General features: G+C 47.0%; 1 protein-coding gene across 3 annotated transcripts; it reads left to right on the plus strand.

Moving 5' to 3' along the window:
• The first annotated feature begins 3843 nt into the window (after window positions 1–3843).
• On the plus strand, window positions 3844–12044 carry C1QTNF8 (C1q and TNF related 8). 3 transcript variants are annotated; one of them, XR_014855042.1, is made up of 4 exons: window positions 3844–4068; window positions 8635–8867; window positions 9535–10374; window positions 10534–12044. XR_014855042.1 is itself a non-coding variant. In XM_085074379.1 (3 exons), the coding sequence occupies exons 1-3, from the start codon at window positions 4064–4066 to the stop codon at window positions 10080–10082; spliced, it is 786 nt and encodes a 261-aa protein (XP_084930505.1). In that variant the 5' UTR covers window positions 3844–4063; the 3' UTR covers window positions 10083–10485. The 3 variants fall into 3 exon arrangements, 1 of the variants encoding a protein (XP_084930505.1); XR_014855043.1 differs by having other exon boundaries at window positions 9535–10166; window positions 10647–12044; XM_085074379.1 differs by lacking the exon at window positions 10534–12044 and having other exon boundaries at window positions 9535–10485.
• Window positions 12045–14780: the final 2736 nt, after the last annotated feature.

The raw sequence follows: 14780 nt of genomic DNA on the forward strand, positions 1-14780 counted from the left end.
TTAAATCAATGTGAAGCACAGTGCCCAAAATTCCAGATAAAAACTGCCATGGACTCAATAAAATCCATTTTTTATCCCATTAAATAAAACATTCCAGGCAACAACAGCAAACCCCACATTCCCAGGGTGCTGTGAGATGTCCAAACCTTCCCTTCTCCAGGGGAAAATCCCAAATTTTCTCAGCCTCTTCCCTCCTTTCTGGATATTGCTGAATTCCCTCTTTTCCCCCTTGCAGTCACTGTTTTTTCTCTGGCTCATTCCTCATTTTCCTGCCCTGACTTTTTGCCTTTTTTTCCTCCCAGGTGGACAAAATCCAAGCTCTAGAAATCAACTGTAAACAGGAATCTCCTTCCCTGAATGGGATTATTATTCCCATAGAGAAAGCTGTCATTCCCAGAGGCAGAAATCCTGTTTATTCTGGAGATGCCATGGCTGGTTACATAAAATCCAGATGAAATTAAAAGCTCCCATTCAGACCATTCCTGGACAGTTTTGGGACGTTTTTTTTTCAGTTTTCAGACCCTAAAATCCTCTTTTTTTTCTTTAGTTAAATCCCTATTTTCCATTCCATAGGTGGAAGCTCACCCTCCTGTGGAACCAGAGCTCTGACCACTCAAATTCCACATTTTTTTGGAGTTTTTTGTAGTTTTTTGGAGGTTTTTTTGAGTTTTGGTTTAAAAATAGGGGATGAAAAATTGGGAGAAGAAATGTCTCATCCCCGGGAAGAGCTTTCCCAAAATCCCACAGCGGGAATTCAACTCCCATCCTAGCTCCACCCCTCTGCCTGAAAGGCTTTGGGATTGATTTTGTGCTTTTTTTTGGTGTTGGTTTTTATTTCCAGGACATTCCTGAGGCAAAACAACCCCTGAGGCTCGGCAGGGCTAAGAAATATGAATTATTAATTAATATTTTTTGATCCCAATTATTTGCTGGATGACAAAGGAAGGGAAAAGGACTCTCCATGGGCAGAGAGATCCTAATCATCCCAAGGAATATTTGCAACTGCAGGAATAAAGAAATTAATCTTAATTTATTTAATTAAATACATTTGATTGATTAAATTAATTTATTTTAATTCCCTGTCCCTGCCATGGAAGGTGCCAGGAGGAGAGCAGGATTTTGGGAATCCTGATGGGAAAGACAAAATTCCGCCAATTTGGGATTTAATCTGGAACAGGGACAATGACAGGAGAGGCTTTTCCTCAGCAGTTCTGCAAAAAAGTCTTTTATTTTCTTGGAGGTTCTTTGAGGTCCTTCCAAAAAATGGAATGAGCCAGGATTTTCCAAGCTTTGGAAAGGCATGGACACATTTCCAAATGTTCATTTTGGGGGAATTCTGCACGGCACAGTCTGCCCAGAATGTGGGATGGGATGGGAATGATCAGGAATGGGATGGGAATGATGATGGGATGGGAATGATCCAGAAATAGGATGGGAATGATCCAGGAGTGGGATGGGAATGATCTGGAATGGGAATGGTCAGGGATGGGAATGATTGGGATGGGAATGATTGGGATGGGATGGGATGGGATGGGATGGGATGGGATGGGATGGGATGGGATTTGAATGATCCAGGAATAGGAGGGGAATGATCAGGGATGGGATGGGAATGATCCAGGAGTGGGAATGATCTGGGATGGGAATGATCCAGGGATGATCAGGGATGGGATGGGAGTGATCCAGGGAGGGGAATGATCGAGGAATGGGAATAATCTGGGATGGGAATGATCCAGGGATAATGATGGGAATAATCCAGGTAATAGGATGGGAATGATCCAGGGCTGGGATGGGAATGATCAGGGATGGGAATGATGATGGGATGGGATGGGAATGATCCAGGGATGGGAATAATCCAGGGATGGGATAGAAATGATCCAGGAGTGGGATGGGAACTATCCAGGGATAGGAATGATCCAGGCATGGGAATGGTCAGGAATGGGATGGGAATGATCCAAGAATGGGAACGATCCAGGAATGGGATGGGAATGATCTGGAATGGGAATGGTCAAGGATGGGAATGATTGGGATGGGACGGGAATGATCCAGGGATGGGAATGATCCAGGGATGGGAATGATCCAGGGATGGGATAGAAATGATCCAGGAGTGGGATGGGAACTATCCAGGGATAGGAATGATCCAGGCATGGGAATGGTCAGGAATGGGATGGGAATGATCCAGGGATGGGAATGATCAGGGATGGGAATGATGATGGGATGGGAATGATCAGGAATAGGAGGGGAATGATCCAGGGATGGGATGGGAGTGATCCAGGAGTGGGTTAGGAATTATCAGGGATGGGATGGGATGGGATGGGAATGATCAGGAATGGGAATGACCCGGGAATGGGATGGGAATGATCCATGGCTGGGATGGGAATGACCCATGAATGGGATGGGAATGATCCATGGCTGGGATGGGAATGACCCGGGAACGGGACGGGAATGCTGCAGAGGCAGGAGGGACAGGGAGTGGCTGAGGCTCCGAGGGCAGTCAGGATGCAGAGTGACTCACGGAGAGCTGGATCCTGCTCGGGATCACACCAGGACAGCGGCAAAGCTCCGTGTGGGCAGATTTTTGAGTTAAAAACTCGATTTTGTTCATTTTATGTAAAAAAATTTCCATTCATGAAAGCGTTTTATTTCTAAAAACTTTGCTTATAAAATATTTGACTTATAGAAAGATTTATTTTCGATTTTTAATTGATTCCTATTTTTAAAAAAAACCTTTTAAAATTAAATAATAAATCCTGTTTAATGACCTTCTCATTGAATTCAACTCCACCAACACCGAGCCAATCCCGACAGAAATCATCCGCCGAGGATGATTATTCCTCCCAGCTCCACCCATGGATTTAAAGGTCGTTTTCCTTCTTTCCTTTGGCAGAGCTGTGCCCAAGCTGTGTCACCTTTTCCATGGGAACAGCCCCGCCCTGCCCCAGGCCTCGCACAGCACTGGGAGAACTGGGAATTGGGGCGAAATGGGAATTTCTGTGATGTCCCAGCTCGGGTGGGTCAGGAAAACTCCAGGAAAAGGAATATTTAAAGCAGCTGGGATGGGGAAAAGCACAGAGAGGACAAAATTCCCCTTTTCCTCCTGGTGTTCCCAGGATGATCCAAGATTTCCTTTCCATCCCCAGGGAGGGAATGATGCTGGAGCTGCCATGGGATATCCGGATCTTCCACCCTCTCCTGCAATTAATGGGAAGCAGTTGGAAACAGGAAAAGGAATGGGAAAAAAAAATTCCGAGCCCAAAATGACTTTAAATAAACCCCCAAAGTGTTTTTTTTTCCAAGGAAATGACCAAGGGTAGGAAAGTGTGGGCAGGAAAATCATGGAATCCTGGAGTGGTTTGGGTTGGAAAGGAAAGCTCAGCCATGGGAACAAATTCCACATTCCCAGGTTGCTCCAAACCCTGGCCTTGGATATTCCAGGGATCCAGGGACAGCCACAGCTTCTCTGGGAATTCCATCCCAGCCTCTCCCAACACCCCAGGGAAGAATTCCTTCCCAATCTCCCATCTAAATCTGCCCTCCTTCAGCTTAAAGCCATTCCCGCTTTTCCAACTCATCCACAAATCCCAGAGATTTTATTGCGGTTTTGCTGCTTTTTTTTCCTTTCCTTTCTCCTTACTTCACAAGATGCTGAAATCTCCCGCAGAAAAATTCTTTCCATGTGATCCCATCGCCTTCCCTCTTGGCTGCAGCGCTGGATGTGGTTTTGGGTTCTGCCGTGAAGTATTTTTTCATCCTTTTTTTTTTTTTCATCCCAAAAACTTTTTTTTCTGGTTTTTATTTCCATCCCCGGGAGGGAGAGGCGCCGCGGAATTCCAGCCTGGCAGCGAATCCCGAGGAAAGCGGAGCGGGACAAAGGCGAGGGAGATCGGCGCAAGTCGGTGCAGGCAAAGGAACGAGGTGGGAAAAAAAAATTCCTTTCGCCAAGGTTTCCTGAGGATCCAGCCTGACTTGCCGTGTTTCTCTTGGATCCTGGAGCTGCAGCCTGCAGGGAGAACCGGAGCTGCTGCTGAGGAGCAGCGAGGGAAGGAAAATCCAGGGATTGTGAGGGATGAGGTGAGCGGCAGGGATCGGGATAAAGGGAAAAAAGGGAAAAAGGGAAAAAGGGAAAAAGGGCAAAAGGGCAAAAGGGAAAAAGGGATAAAGGGAAAAAGGGAAAAAGGGAAAAAGGGATAAAGGGAAAAAGGGATGATGGAATCCCCTCTGGCTGCAGGAACGGAGCGTTCCCACCCTGCTGAGATTCCTCGGGAAAGGCAGGAATGAGGGTTTGGAAGCGCCAGGGCGGCGCTGAGCTGGGTTTGATTTATTCCTGCTGACATTCCCCATCCGGTTATTTTTCCCGGTGGGATGGGGATGGATCCGATGTGGCTGGGAGGAGACTTTTCCTGGAGTTTCTGCAGGAGTGGAAATCAGGGAATTCTGCCTCTCCAGCCCTTTGGAATGTGCTGCTCGCTCGGCAGCAGGGTTTGGGATGGAATGGGATGGGATGGGATGGGATGGAATGGGATGGGATGGGATGGGATGGGATGGGATGGGATTGTGGCCGGATGGGATCCAAACCCCACATCCTGGCGGGAAAATCCCAATCCCTCCTCCTTCTCCTCGGAAGCTGAATTCCCAGCGTTTGCAAATCCCGGGAAAGCTGCTTTTCCTGCGGGAAGTGGGAAGGAGGGGTTGGTGTTTCCTGCTTCCGTCAGGGGGATTTGTCCTGCCGGAGAAGCTGCCCCGGGAATGACTTTTACTGTAATTCCCGCTGAATCACCGCCCGGGCTGCCTCGGGAGCTGGGAATTCTGCCAAGGAGCCGCCCAGCCTGGAGCAGGGAGAATTCCAGGACACTGCGGGAGTCAGGGATGTGGAGAAGGAGAGAGGGAAGAGCTGTTCCCTTGGGGATATCCTCCTGCTCCCTGTCCGAGCAGGAATATGGGAATATTCAGGGATCCAGGTGTGTTTCCATCCAGGCACAGCCTCTCCTCCCGCAGCAAAATCCGTGGAATTGTGTCAAATCCACAAGATTTCCCAAGTTTCAGGAGGGATATTTCCTCGGGAACATCATCTCTTCCCACTCCTGGTGAATTCCCAGCTGGAGAGAGCAGTGATAGCTCCTCCCAGCACGGAGGAATTCAGGGAATCAACCCCACTGGAAACAGGCCCAGGCTCAAAAAACACCAGAAAATAAAAAATAATTGGGATAATTGGAAGAGGAGCTGCAAATTCCCGGAAAAATGTTCACCCAGGCATGGCAAATCCAGGTGCAGCTCCACTCCTGGATCTCTCCACGGCTTCATCCCAGTTTTCCCTCCATTCCTGCCTCTCCCAAAGCTCCAGCAGCACTTCCAGCCCTCCTCTCCATCACCCCAGCGCTGTATAAACACTCCTGACGAGGACATCGCTCATCCTCCAGCCGTGACAGGCAGTGGGAATTCCAAACCCATTGCCTTTTTGGGATGCAAATATCCCCTTCTGGCAGTTCTCAGATCCCTCTGTGCTGCAGACAGCTCCCGAAATCTGCTCCTGGAGGATCTCCGGGATATTTTACCCGACAGGAGCTGCCAGAACTCAGAATCCCGCAGCAGCATTTTCCTTGGAAAACACACCAAACTCCTCCAGCGCTTCGGGTTTTTCCACAAGGAGCTGCTGGGCAAGAAATTTTAGATCCTCCAAGGGAAGAAAATAAAACAAATCCAGGAGAAATCCTTTCCAAGAGGAAGCTCAGTGTCCAGACAAACCCAACCCCGAGGATGCTTCGTTTCCTGCTGCTGCTGATCCAAGGAATTCTGGAGCTGTGAGGAGGTTGAGGAGGAGAGAAAAGGTAAAAAAATCTGGAATATTTTCCATGTCTGGAATGCTGCTGAGGTCCAGAGCTGCCACATCCATGAGTTTTCTGTCTCTGCAGCACAAGGAAGGGTTTGGGTTTTAATTGTAGGGTTTTCATCCAGGTTTATCCCTAATTAAAAGGAGCAATGCCTGGTGTTGTCCGTGGATTTAAAGCATGGATTTCTTTTCCAAGTGAAGCCCTTGGAATGACGGGAAGGAAAATATGAGCAGGAATTCAGTGTGGCTCAGGGAAATCCAGAATTCTTGAGGTTGGAAAAGCCCTTCGAGACCATCAGGTCCATCCTGGGCTGTTTTTAAGGACTTTTTCCCCATTTAAACTTCCCCTGTCTTCCCATTCCTGGCTGCAAGCACAAAGATGGCTCCAAAAATTAATGGAAATTTTTAATGGAAATTTTAAATGGAAATTTTTTAATGGAAATTTTTAATGGAAATTTTAAATGGAAATTAAAAAGGATTTAATTGGGTGGAATTCAAGCCCTGAAAGCTGATGGAAAAGGGAGATTGATTCCTCCTCCAGCTGATACTGCAATGAGGTACAATTAAAAACCCAAAGATTTTTCCAGTTCTGACGGATTTCGGTAAAGAACACTCCCTGCTCTCGCAGAGAAAGTCATTATTTTCCCGCTAAGAAGGACTTTTCAGATTTCCAGGAAGCTGAATCACACCAGGTGATAAAAGATGAGACTAACACTTCTTCTGAGGTAAGAACAGGAGGAAAACATTTCCCGGGAATACTTCTCCAACCCCACTACTGACAGCTTTTTCCTCCTCATTTCCCCCCCTGGATCATTTTTATTTTCCCCATGGAATGGTTCTGAACTCCAGTCCATCCATCTCCCCCTTCCCAACCCACCCCAGGAATCCAAACTGGTGGGAGAAGAGCCATTCCCAGCCCGAGGTCAGCCCCAGTCCATCTCGCTAATTGGGCTTTGGAGAAGATCCATGGAGGAACTGATCCAAGAAATCTGCCCTGGACTGAGCAGAGGCGCCACTGCAATCAGTGGAATGACACTAATTACACACGGAACGGCACTAATTACACATGGAACGGGAGGCAGTGTCCAATTCCAAGCCTTCCCGAGGAAGAGGTCAGTGAGGAGAGAGAGAAAATTCCTTTTTTTTCCCCATCTGAGGCTTTTTTTTTCCCTGGATTTCTCCCAGAATTAGCTCAAATCATCCTTAGGAACGGGTCACTGAGGAGAGAGAGAAAATTCGTATTTTTTCCCCATCTTGGCATTTTTTTCCCCTGGACTTCTCCCAGAAACAGGTCCAACTTTTCCCTAGGAAGAGGTCAGTGAGGAGAGAGAGAAAATTCCTATTTTTTCCCCATCTGAGGAATTTTTTCCCTGGATTTCTCCCAGAATCAGCTCCAATTTTTCCCTAGGAACAGGTCAGTGAGGAGAGAGAGAAAATTCCTTTTTTCCCCATCTGAGGCATTTTTTCCCTGGATTTCTCCCAGAATCAGCTCAAATCCCTCCCTAGAAAAAGGTGAAAAGAAGAGGAATTTTCTCCCTGCATTTCTCCCAGAATTAGCTCCAGTCTTTCCCTAGGAAGAGGTCAGTGATGAGCCAGAGAAAATTCCTCTTTTTTCCCCATCTGAGGCATTTTTTCCCCTGGATTTCTCCCAGAAACATGTCCAACTTTTCCCTAGGAAGAGGTCACTGAGGAGAGAGAGAAAATTCCTATTTTTTCCCCATCTGAGACATTTTTTCCCCTGGATTTCTCCCAGAATTAGCTCAAATCATCCTTAGGAACAGGTCAGTGAGGAGAGAGAGAAAATTCCTATTTTTTTCCCCATCTGAGGCATTTTGTCCCTGGATTTCTCCCCAGTTTCCAGAACATTTGGAGCTCACCAGGAGCAGATGGAAAGAAAACAATTTGTGAACTTTGGGGTTTGTGCTGAGAAAATCCCACTTTGCTCCAGTTTGGTGCAGCTCTTTGGATTTCCACTCCACACTTTGGGAAAACCCAACTGGAAAATACAGGAATTCTGATGGGAAGAGAATATGGAGAAACCATGGGAAGAAATCACCAGCAGGAGGTTGTGAGGGAACATCTAAAGAGAGAAACATTTTCCATTTCTTTCTGTTTCATTTTCCTTCCAGGTTTTTCCTCCAAAAAAACCCAAAAACACAACCCAACAGGTGTTGGCTATAGATTTAAATAAAATTGCATCTTTTATTTGGATGCATCTCCAAATGTCATTCTAATTAAAATAAATGTATTTATTTAATGAATTAATTTTTGTTTCATTTTTCTTCCAGGTTTTTCCTCCCCCCCAAAAAAACCCCACCAGGTTTCATCTCTAGATTTAAATAAAATTGCACCTTTTATTTGGACACGTTTCCAAATGTCATTCTAATTGCATTAAGATTATTTATTTTATTAAATTGAATTAATTTTTCGTTTAATTCTGGACACATTTCAAAATTTAACTTTGAGTTTTTCAGCACGCTGAGACACCAAACCAACCAACCAACCAACAGAGCAGAACTTTTGTATCTTTTCCCCAGAAATTTTCCTTACGGCGTGTTCCAACCGCCGAGTTTTCCAGCTGGGATTTTCTGCTCCCAGCAGGTTTTGTTTGGCTTCAGATTTTATTTCCCCCCCTCCTTTTGTTGACCTGGCGCCTCTTGTCATCTGTCACCGCCCGGGATTGCCTTTTCCAGCTCTCCATTCCCACCTGGATCCTCCCGACCCCGTTAACCATTAACCCCAAGGAAAGCACGGCCAGGTGGCTCCGATCGGAATTTCCCCGATAATAATTTCTGTTCCTCTCCCGCCAGCCGCCCCGCGAGGATGACGAGGGTGGCGATCCTGCTGGTCCTGACGTTCCCCGGGAATTTCGGATCCCAGCCGGACAAGGCGCTGCCCCGGCGGCGCCTGTCGTGCGTGAGGTGCTGCGAGCCCTGGGAGCAGCCTGTCCCCGTCGTGTCCCAGAGGGTCACCCGCATGAGCGCCGAGCCGCGGTACTCCGTGCCCAAAATCCAGCCCACCATAGACATCACCATCCTCAAAGGTGGGTGGGGATTGGTGACATCTGCCTTGTTCTTTTCCCTAACCCAAAATTCAGCCCAAAATGAGGTCAAAGGGTGCCCAAAAGTGCCCAAATGTGCCCAAAGTAGTGTCAAGGGGTGTCCAAAATGGGGTTGTGCCCTAACATCCCCAAAATGTGCCCAAAACAAGGTCCAAAGGGTGCCCAAAAGTGCCCAAAAGTGCCCAAAATAACTTCGAGTGGTGTCCAAAACGGGGTTGTGCCTAAATTTTCCCAAAATAAGGTCAAGGGATGTCCAAAAGTGCCCAAAATGAGGTCAAAGGGTGCCCAAAATTGCCCAAATGTGCCCAAAATAACATCAAGGGCAAATATACCCAAAGTGGAGTTGTGCCCAAAACTGCCCAAATGTGCCCAAAATAACATCAAGGGGTGTCCAAAATGGGGTTGTGCCAAAATGTGCTCAAAACGAGGTCAAAAGGTGCCCAAAAAGAGGTCAAGGGTTGCCCAAACTGTGGTCAAAGGGTACCCAAAATTGCCCGAATGTGCCCAAAATAATGTCAAGGGCAAATATGCCCAAAATGGGGCTGTGCCCAAAATGAGGTCCAAGGGCGCCCAAAAGTGCCAAAATGTGCCCAAAACAACAGATCCAAAGCAGAGCTGGTGTCTGACCCAGTTCTCCCTCCCCTGGCAGGCGAGAAGGGCGAGATGGGCGAGCAGGGCCTGCCCGGCGCGGCCGGCAGGGCGGGAGAGCGCGGCGCGCGCGGCCTGAGCGGCCGGAAGGGCCAGAAGGGTCAGCCGGGTCCGCAGGGCCACTCCTGCAAGCAGCTCTTCGCCGCCTTCTCGGTGGGGCGCCGCAAGGCCCTGCACAGCTCCGACTACTTCCAGCACGTCACCTTCGACACCGAGTTCGTCAACCTCTACCAGCACTTCAACATGTTCTCCGGCAAGTTCTTCTGCTACGTCGCCGGGGTTTACTACTTCAGCCTCAACGTGCACACGTGGAATTTCAAGGAGACCTACGTGCACCTGATGAGGAACGAGGAGGCCGTGGCCATCCTGTACGCCCAGCCCAGCGACAGGAGCATCATGCAGAGCCAGAGCCTGATGCTGGATCTGCGGGAGGGGGACGAGGTTTGGGTGAGGATGTTCAAGAGGGAGAGGGAGAACGCGATTTACAGCGAGGAGTCGGATATTTATATCGTCTTCAACGGGCATTTGATCAAACCCGCCGTGGAGTAGGAGCTCCTCGGCTTCTGGGTGAAGCTTTGCTCCGGCCTGCAGCGCCTTCCCTCTAGAAATGCCTCTCTAATTCCAGTTGGAGAGGTTGTTTTTCCAGCCCTGTGCGGATCCAATGTGCACAGAAATTCTAGAAAGTTCCATGTGCAGCCCCTCAAGAACATCCCTGCCCAGCTGGAAGCAAAAATTTCCCTTTTTTCTCTGCATTTCCTGTTCCATTTGGAATGTTTGCATCCCTTGGAATGGTTGTTTTTCCAGCCCTGTGTGGATCCAAAGTGCACTAGAATTCCAGAAGGTTCTCAGTGTGACTCCTCAGGAACATCCTTGAAGAGTTGGCAGCAAAACTTTCCCTTCTTTCTCTGCATTTCCCTGTTCTATTTGGAATATTTGTGGCCCTTGGAAATGTAGTTTTTCCAACTGTCTGTGGATCCAAAGTGCATAAACATTCCAGAAGGTTCCCAGCTCCACATGTGACCCCTCAGGAACATCCCTGCCCAGCTGGAAACAAAAATTCCCTTTTTTCCTGCATCTCCTGTTCCATTTGGAATATTTGCATCCCTTGGAAAGGTTGTTTTTGCAGCCCTGTGTGGATCCAGGCTGCACTAGAATTCTAGAAAGTTCCCAGCTCCATGTGTGACCCCTCAGGAACATCCCTGAAAAGTTGGCAGCAAAAATTTCCCTTTTTTCTGCATCTCCTATTCCATTTGGACTATTCGTAGCCCTTGGAAAGGTTGGTTTTCCACCCCTGTGTGGATGGAGGGGATTCCTCCAACTGCACAAGAATTCCAGAAGTTTCCCAGCTCCTTATTCCCCTGGAACTTTCCCAAAGAATTTGCCCAGTTGGCAGCAAAAATTTCCCCTTTTTCCTGCACCTCCCGTTCCATTTGGAATATCTGCATCCCTTGGAAAAGTTGTTTTTCCAGCCCTGTGTGGATCCAAAGTGCACAAGAATTCCAGAAGTTTCCCAGCTCGTTATTCTCCAGGAACATTCCCAAAGAATTTGCCCAGTTGGCAGCAAAAATTTCCCCTTTTTCCTGCGCCTCCTGTTCCATTTGGAATGGGTTCATCCCTTGGAAAGGTTGTTTTTCCAACCCTGTACGGATGGAGCTGATGGTTCCAAACTGCACAAGAATTCCAGAAGGTTCCCAGCCTCTCAGGAACATCCCTGAAGGGTTGCCAAGTTGGCAGCAAAAATTCCACTTCTTTGCCCTGCTTTGGAGAACAAATGATAATAATTAGATTATAATAATCATAATTATAATTATAGTTATAATTATAATTAATTATCCCTAAGGACCACAGCAGTTAACTGGGTGCTAATTAAGGAGTGTCGTTATTCCTGCAAAAATCTTGGCTAATTGGAGTCTCACCCTGCCAGGCAGGAAATATTGGTGTTAAAATCCATATTTTGCACAGGAATTAATCCCAAATTACGGGTTTGTTCCATTCTGTGTCAGATCCCATTATTCCAGCAGAATGGTGGAATTAGAGGGACGGCAGCACATGGATTTGGGAAAATTTTTCCACAAGCTCTGACTTTACTGGGAGAAAAACTTCCCAATGAACATCCAGCACCTCTGGGAATTGCTTCCCAATTTGACAGAACGGTGGGAATTTGGGATTTGCCAAACTGGGATTTCAGGCTGTGCTCCCACCTGGAAATCTCCATCCTGCAGCACCAGCATTTCTGGAAAACTGAGGAAAAACTGGAAAGGAAAAGGGGCTTTTCCCCAAGCAGTGATTTTTAGGGATTTGGGGCTTTTTTCCCCCTAAAAAATTATGGATAGAACGGTGCTACCTGCAGCCAAACCCCAACATTCTGTCCCATTCCTGCTTTTCCTGTCTCCCAGTCTCTCATTTCCATCCCAAGCCGTTTGTATGAAGGATCCACGGAAATTCTTCCCAGGAAAACAATTCCTTGGATTTCACCTCTCCAGCTTTGGGAAAAGCAGCTGAAATAAAGATTTTGCTTTGAGTACCTGAGGTTGTTCATCTCTTTTCCATAATTTTTTTTTCCCATAAGCTTTTCCCCACTCCCTGGCTAAAAGCACCACACTGAACCTGGAATTTTCTCTCTTTCATTCCTTTAATCCAAAGGATTCCCAAAATGAAGCTCCTTTTCCTCTAAATCAATCCCAAATCTTCAATATCTCCCATTTTTTTCCAGAAAATATGGACTTTTAAGTAGTAAATTCCAGACAAAAATTGATCCCAAGCCTTGAAACTTCCTGTGTGTTCTCCTGCTTCCCTCAATCTGCAGCCTGGAAGGAAATATGGGAAACTTCCAGAATTTTCAAGCCACATTGGAGAGACCCAAATATTTTTTTCCCCTTCATTTTCCTACTTCTAAATCTCTAATTCCTAGATTAGGGAAGAAGAATTCCCAGGCTGGATTTGCTGCTGCCAGCAGCTCTGTGGTGGAGCAGGAGAATTCCCAGGCTGAGATGATGTGGAATTCCCAAATCCTCACAGATCCAGCAGTTTTCCCACAATTTTGGCTCATTCCCATCTCCCCTTTTGCTGCACTGACTAGAATTATAATCAAAAATTTCCCTGATCCAGCTGGAGTTATTACCAGGGCTGGAAAAAAGGAAAAAAAATCACCCAGAACGCGTTCAACCCACAGAATTCTGGAGAAGTCCCTTTCTCCTGGGAAGCAGCAAAAATCCATCATTTTTATCCCTGAATAAACACATCTCAGGGGGAGATATTTGGATTTCTGAGCCCTCATGACTCATCTCAGTGCCAGGAGCAGGGAAATCATTAAATCCACATCGATCCCAGGGACACAGTGACCTTTCCGAGCATCCAAAGGTTTCCTGCAGGATCCGAATTATCCCTTAGGGTGTAGAAACCAGCAGGAATCTCAACTTGCTGAGGTTTTGGGGAGAAAATTTGGGATAAAATCCAGCAGGAATCTCAACCTGCCCAGGTTTTGGGGGAAGAAAAATTTGGGATTAAAACCAGCAGGAATGTCAATCTACTGAGGTTTGGGAGGCAAAAATTGGGATAAAATCCACCAGGAATCTCAACTTGCTGAGGTTTTGGGAGATAAAATTTGGGATAAAAACCTCCAGGAATCTCAACCTCCTAAAAAAAAACCCCAAACCAACCCCAACAAAAAAAAAAACCACAAACCAGCTGAGGTTTTGGGGAGAGAAAAATTGGGATAAAATCGACCAGGAATCTCAACTTGCTGAGGTTTTGGGGGAGAAAATTTGGAATAAAAACCAACAGGAATGTCAATCTACTGAGGCTTTGGGGGAGAAAAATTGGGACAAAAACCACCAGGAATCTCAACTTGCTGAGGATTTGGGGGAGGAAAAATTTGGGATAAAAACCAGCAGGAATGTCAAGCTACTGAGGTTTTGGGGAAGAAAAATTGGGACAAAAACCACCAGGAATCTCAACCTCCCGAGGTTTTGGGGAGAGAAAAATTGGGACAAAATCGACCAGGAATCTCAACTTGCTGAGGTTTTGGGAGATAAAATTTGGGATAAAAACCTCCAGGAATCTCAGCCTCCTGAATTTTGCAGGCAGGAAAATTGGCATAAAATCCACCAGGAATCTCAACCTGCCCAGGTTTTGGGGGAGAAAATTTGGGATAAAAACCACCAGGATTCTCATCCTGCTGAGGTTTTGGGGGAAGAAAAATTTGGGATAAAAACCAGCAGAAATCTCAACCTGTTGAGGTTTTGGGGGAGAGAAAAATGGGAATATCTAAAAGCTAAATGTCCGAAGATGTTCCCTTTGCCAGGACACCCCTTTTGGGGAGGGAATTTCCCTAAAATCCAACTCCAACCTCCCCTGCTCAGCTTGCAGAGTTCAGCTCCCTCTATACCGGGAATTCCGATTTATCACACTGCCAACATCCCCAAATTCCCCCATCCCCATCTCCTCTCAGCCCATTTTTGGGAATAAAGAGCCCATTTGGGTGCGGCTCCATCCCCGGGGATGGATTTTTGCCTTGGGCAAACTCTTCCCTTCCTCTCCGTCAGGAAACTTTGGATTTACGACGGGGAACGGGCGAGATAACATCGGGGCTGATAAGGAAACCAGGCAACAAATCCCGCTAATGGATTGCCTCGGGACGAGTGGAATGGAACTTAATGACTCCGGCGAGGATCCCTTCGCTCCCGAGGGTTGGGGAAATGCGGGAGATGGGAGGGGAAAGTGTGAAAACAAACGGAAGGTGATTCCAAGCCAGGGAGCAATCCTGGGATGGATGGATGGATGGATGGATGGATGGATGGATGGATGGATGGATGGATGGAGACTTTGGCCTGCGTGGGTTGTGATTTCACAGCTTCCCTTCAGGCTGGGAATGGCAATTCCCAAAGCCATTCCCTGTGGCAACACAGACTCTTTCCCATGGGAATTTTCTCTTCTTCTTCTTCCTGTGTTTTTATGAATAAAGATAAAGTTTGGATGTTATTGAAACCATCTCTGGAATGATAGGTGGTTCAAGCCCAGCCAATCAGCCTAGGGGGAGGTTTTGAATTGACCCAATCCACATGACCTCTGAAAGTCTATATAACTTCTAAAATTAAATAATAAATTCAGATTTGTGCCACCTGGGACTCTGTCTGGCTTTTCACTCTGCTAGCAGTTCAACAGCGACATTTCCCAGCCCCTCACTCCCCCAGGATGTGCTCAGGGAGCGGTGGGACACCTCTGGGAGATTCCCTGGTTTTACTCCAT

This window comes from Lichenostomus cassidix, chromosome 14 (genome assembly GCF_008360975.1).
Source record: "Lichenostomus cassidix isolate B80296 chromosome 14, HeHo_3.0, whole genome shotgun sequence".
Lineage (NCBI taxonomy): Eukaryota > Metazoa > Chordata > Aves > Passeriformes > Meliphagidae > Lichenostomus > Lichenostomus cassidix.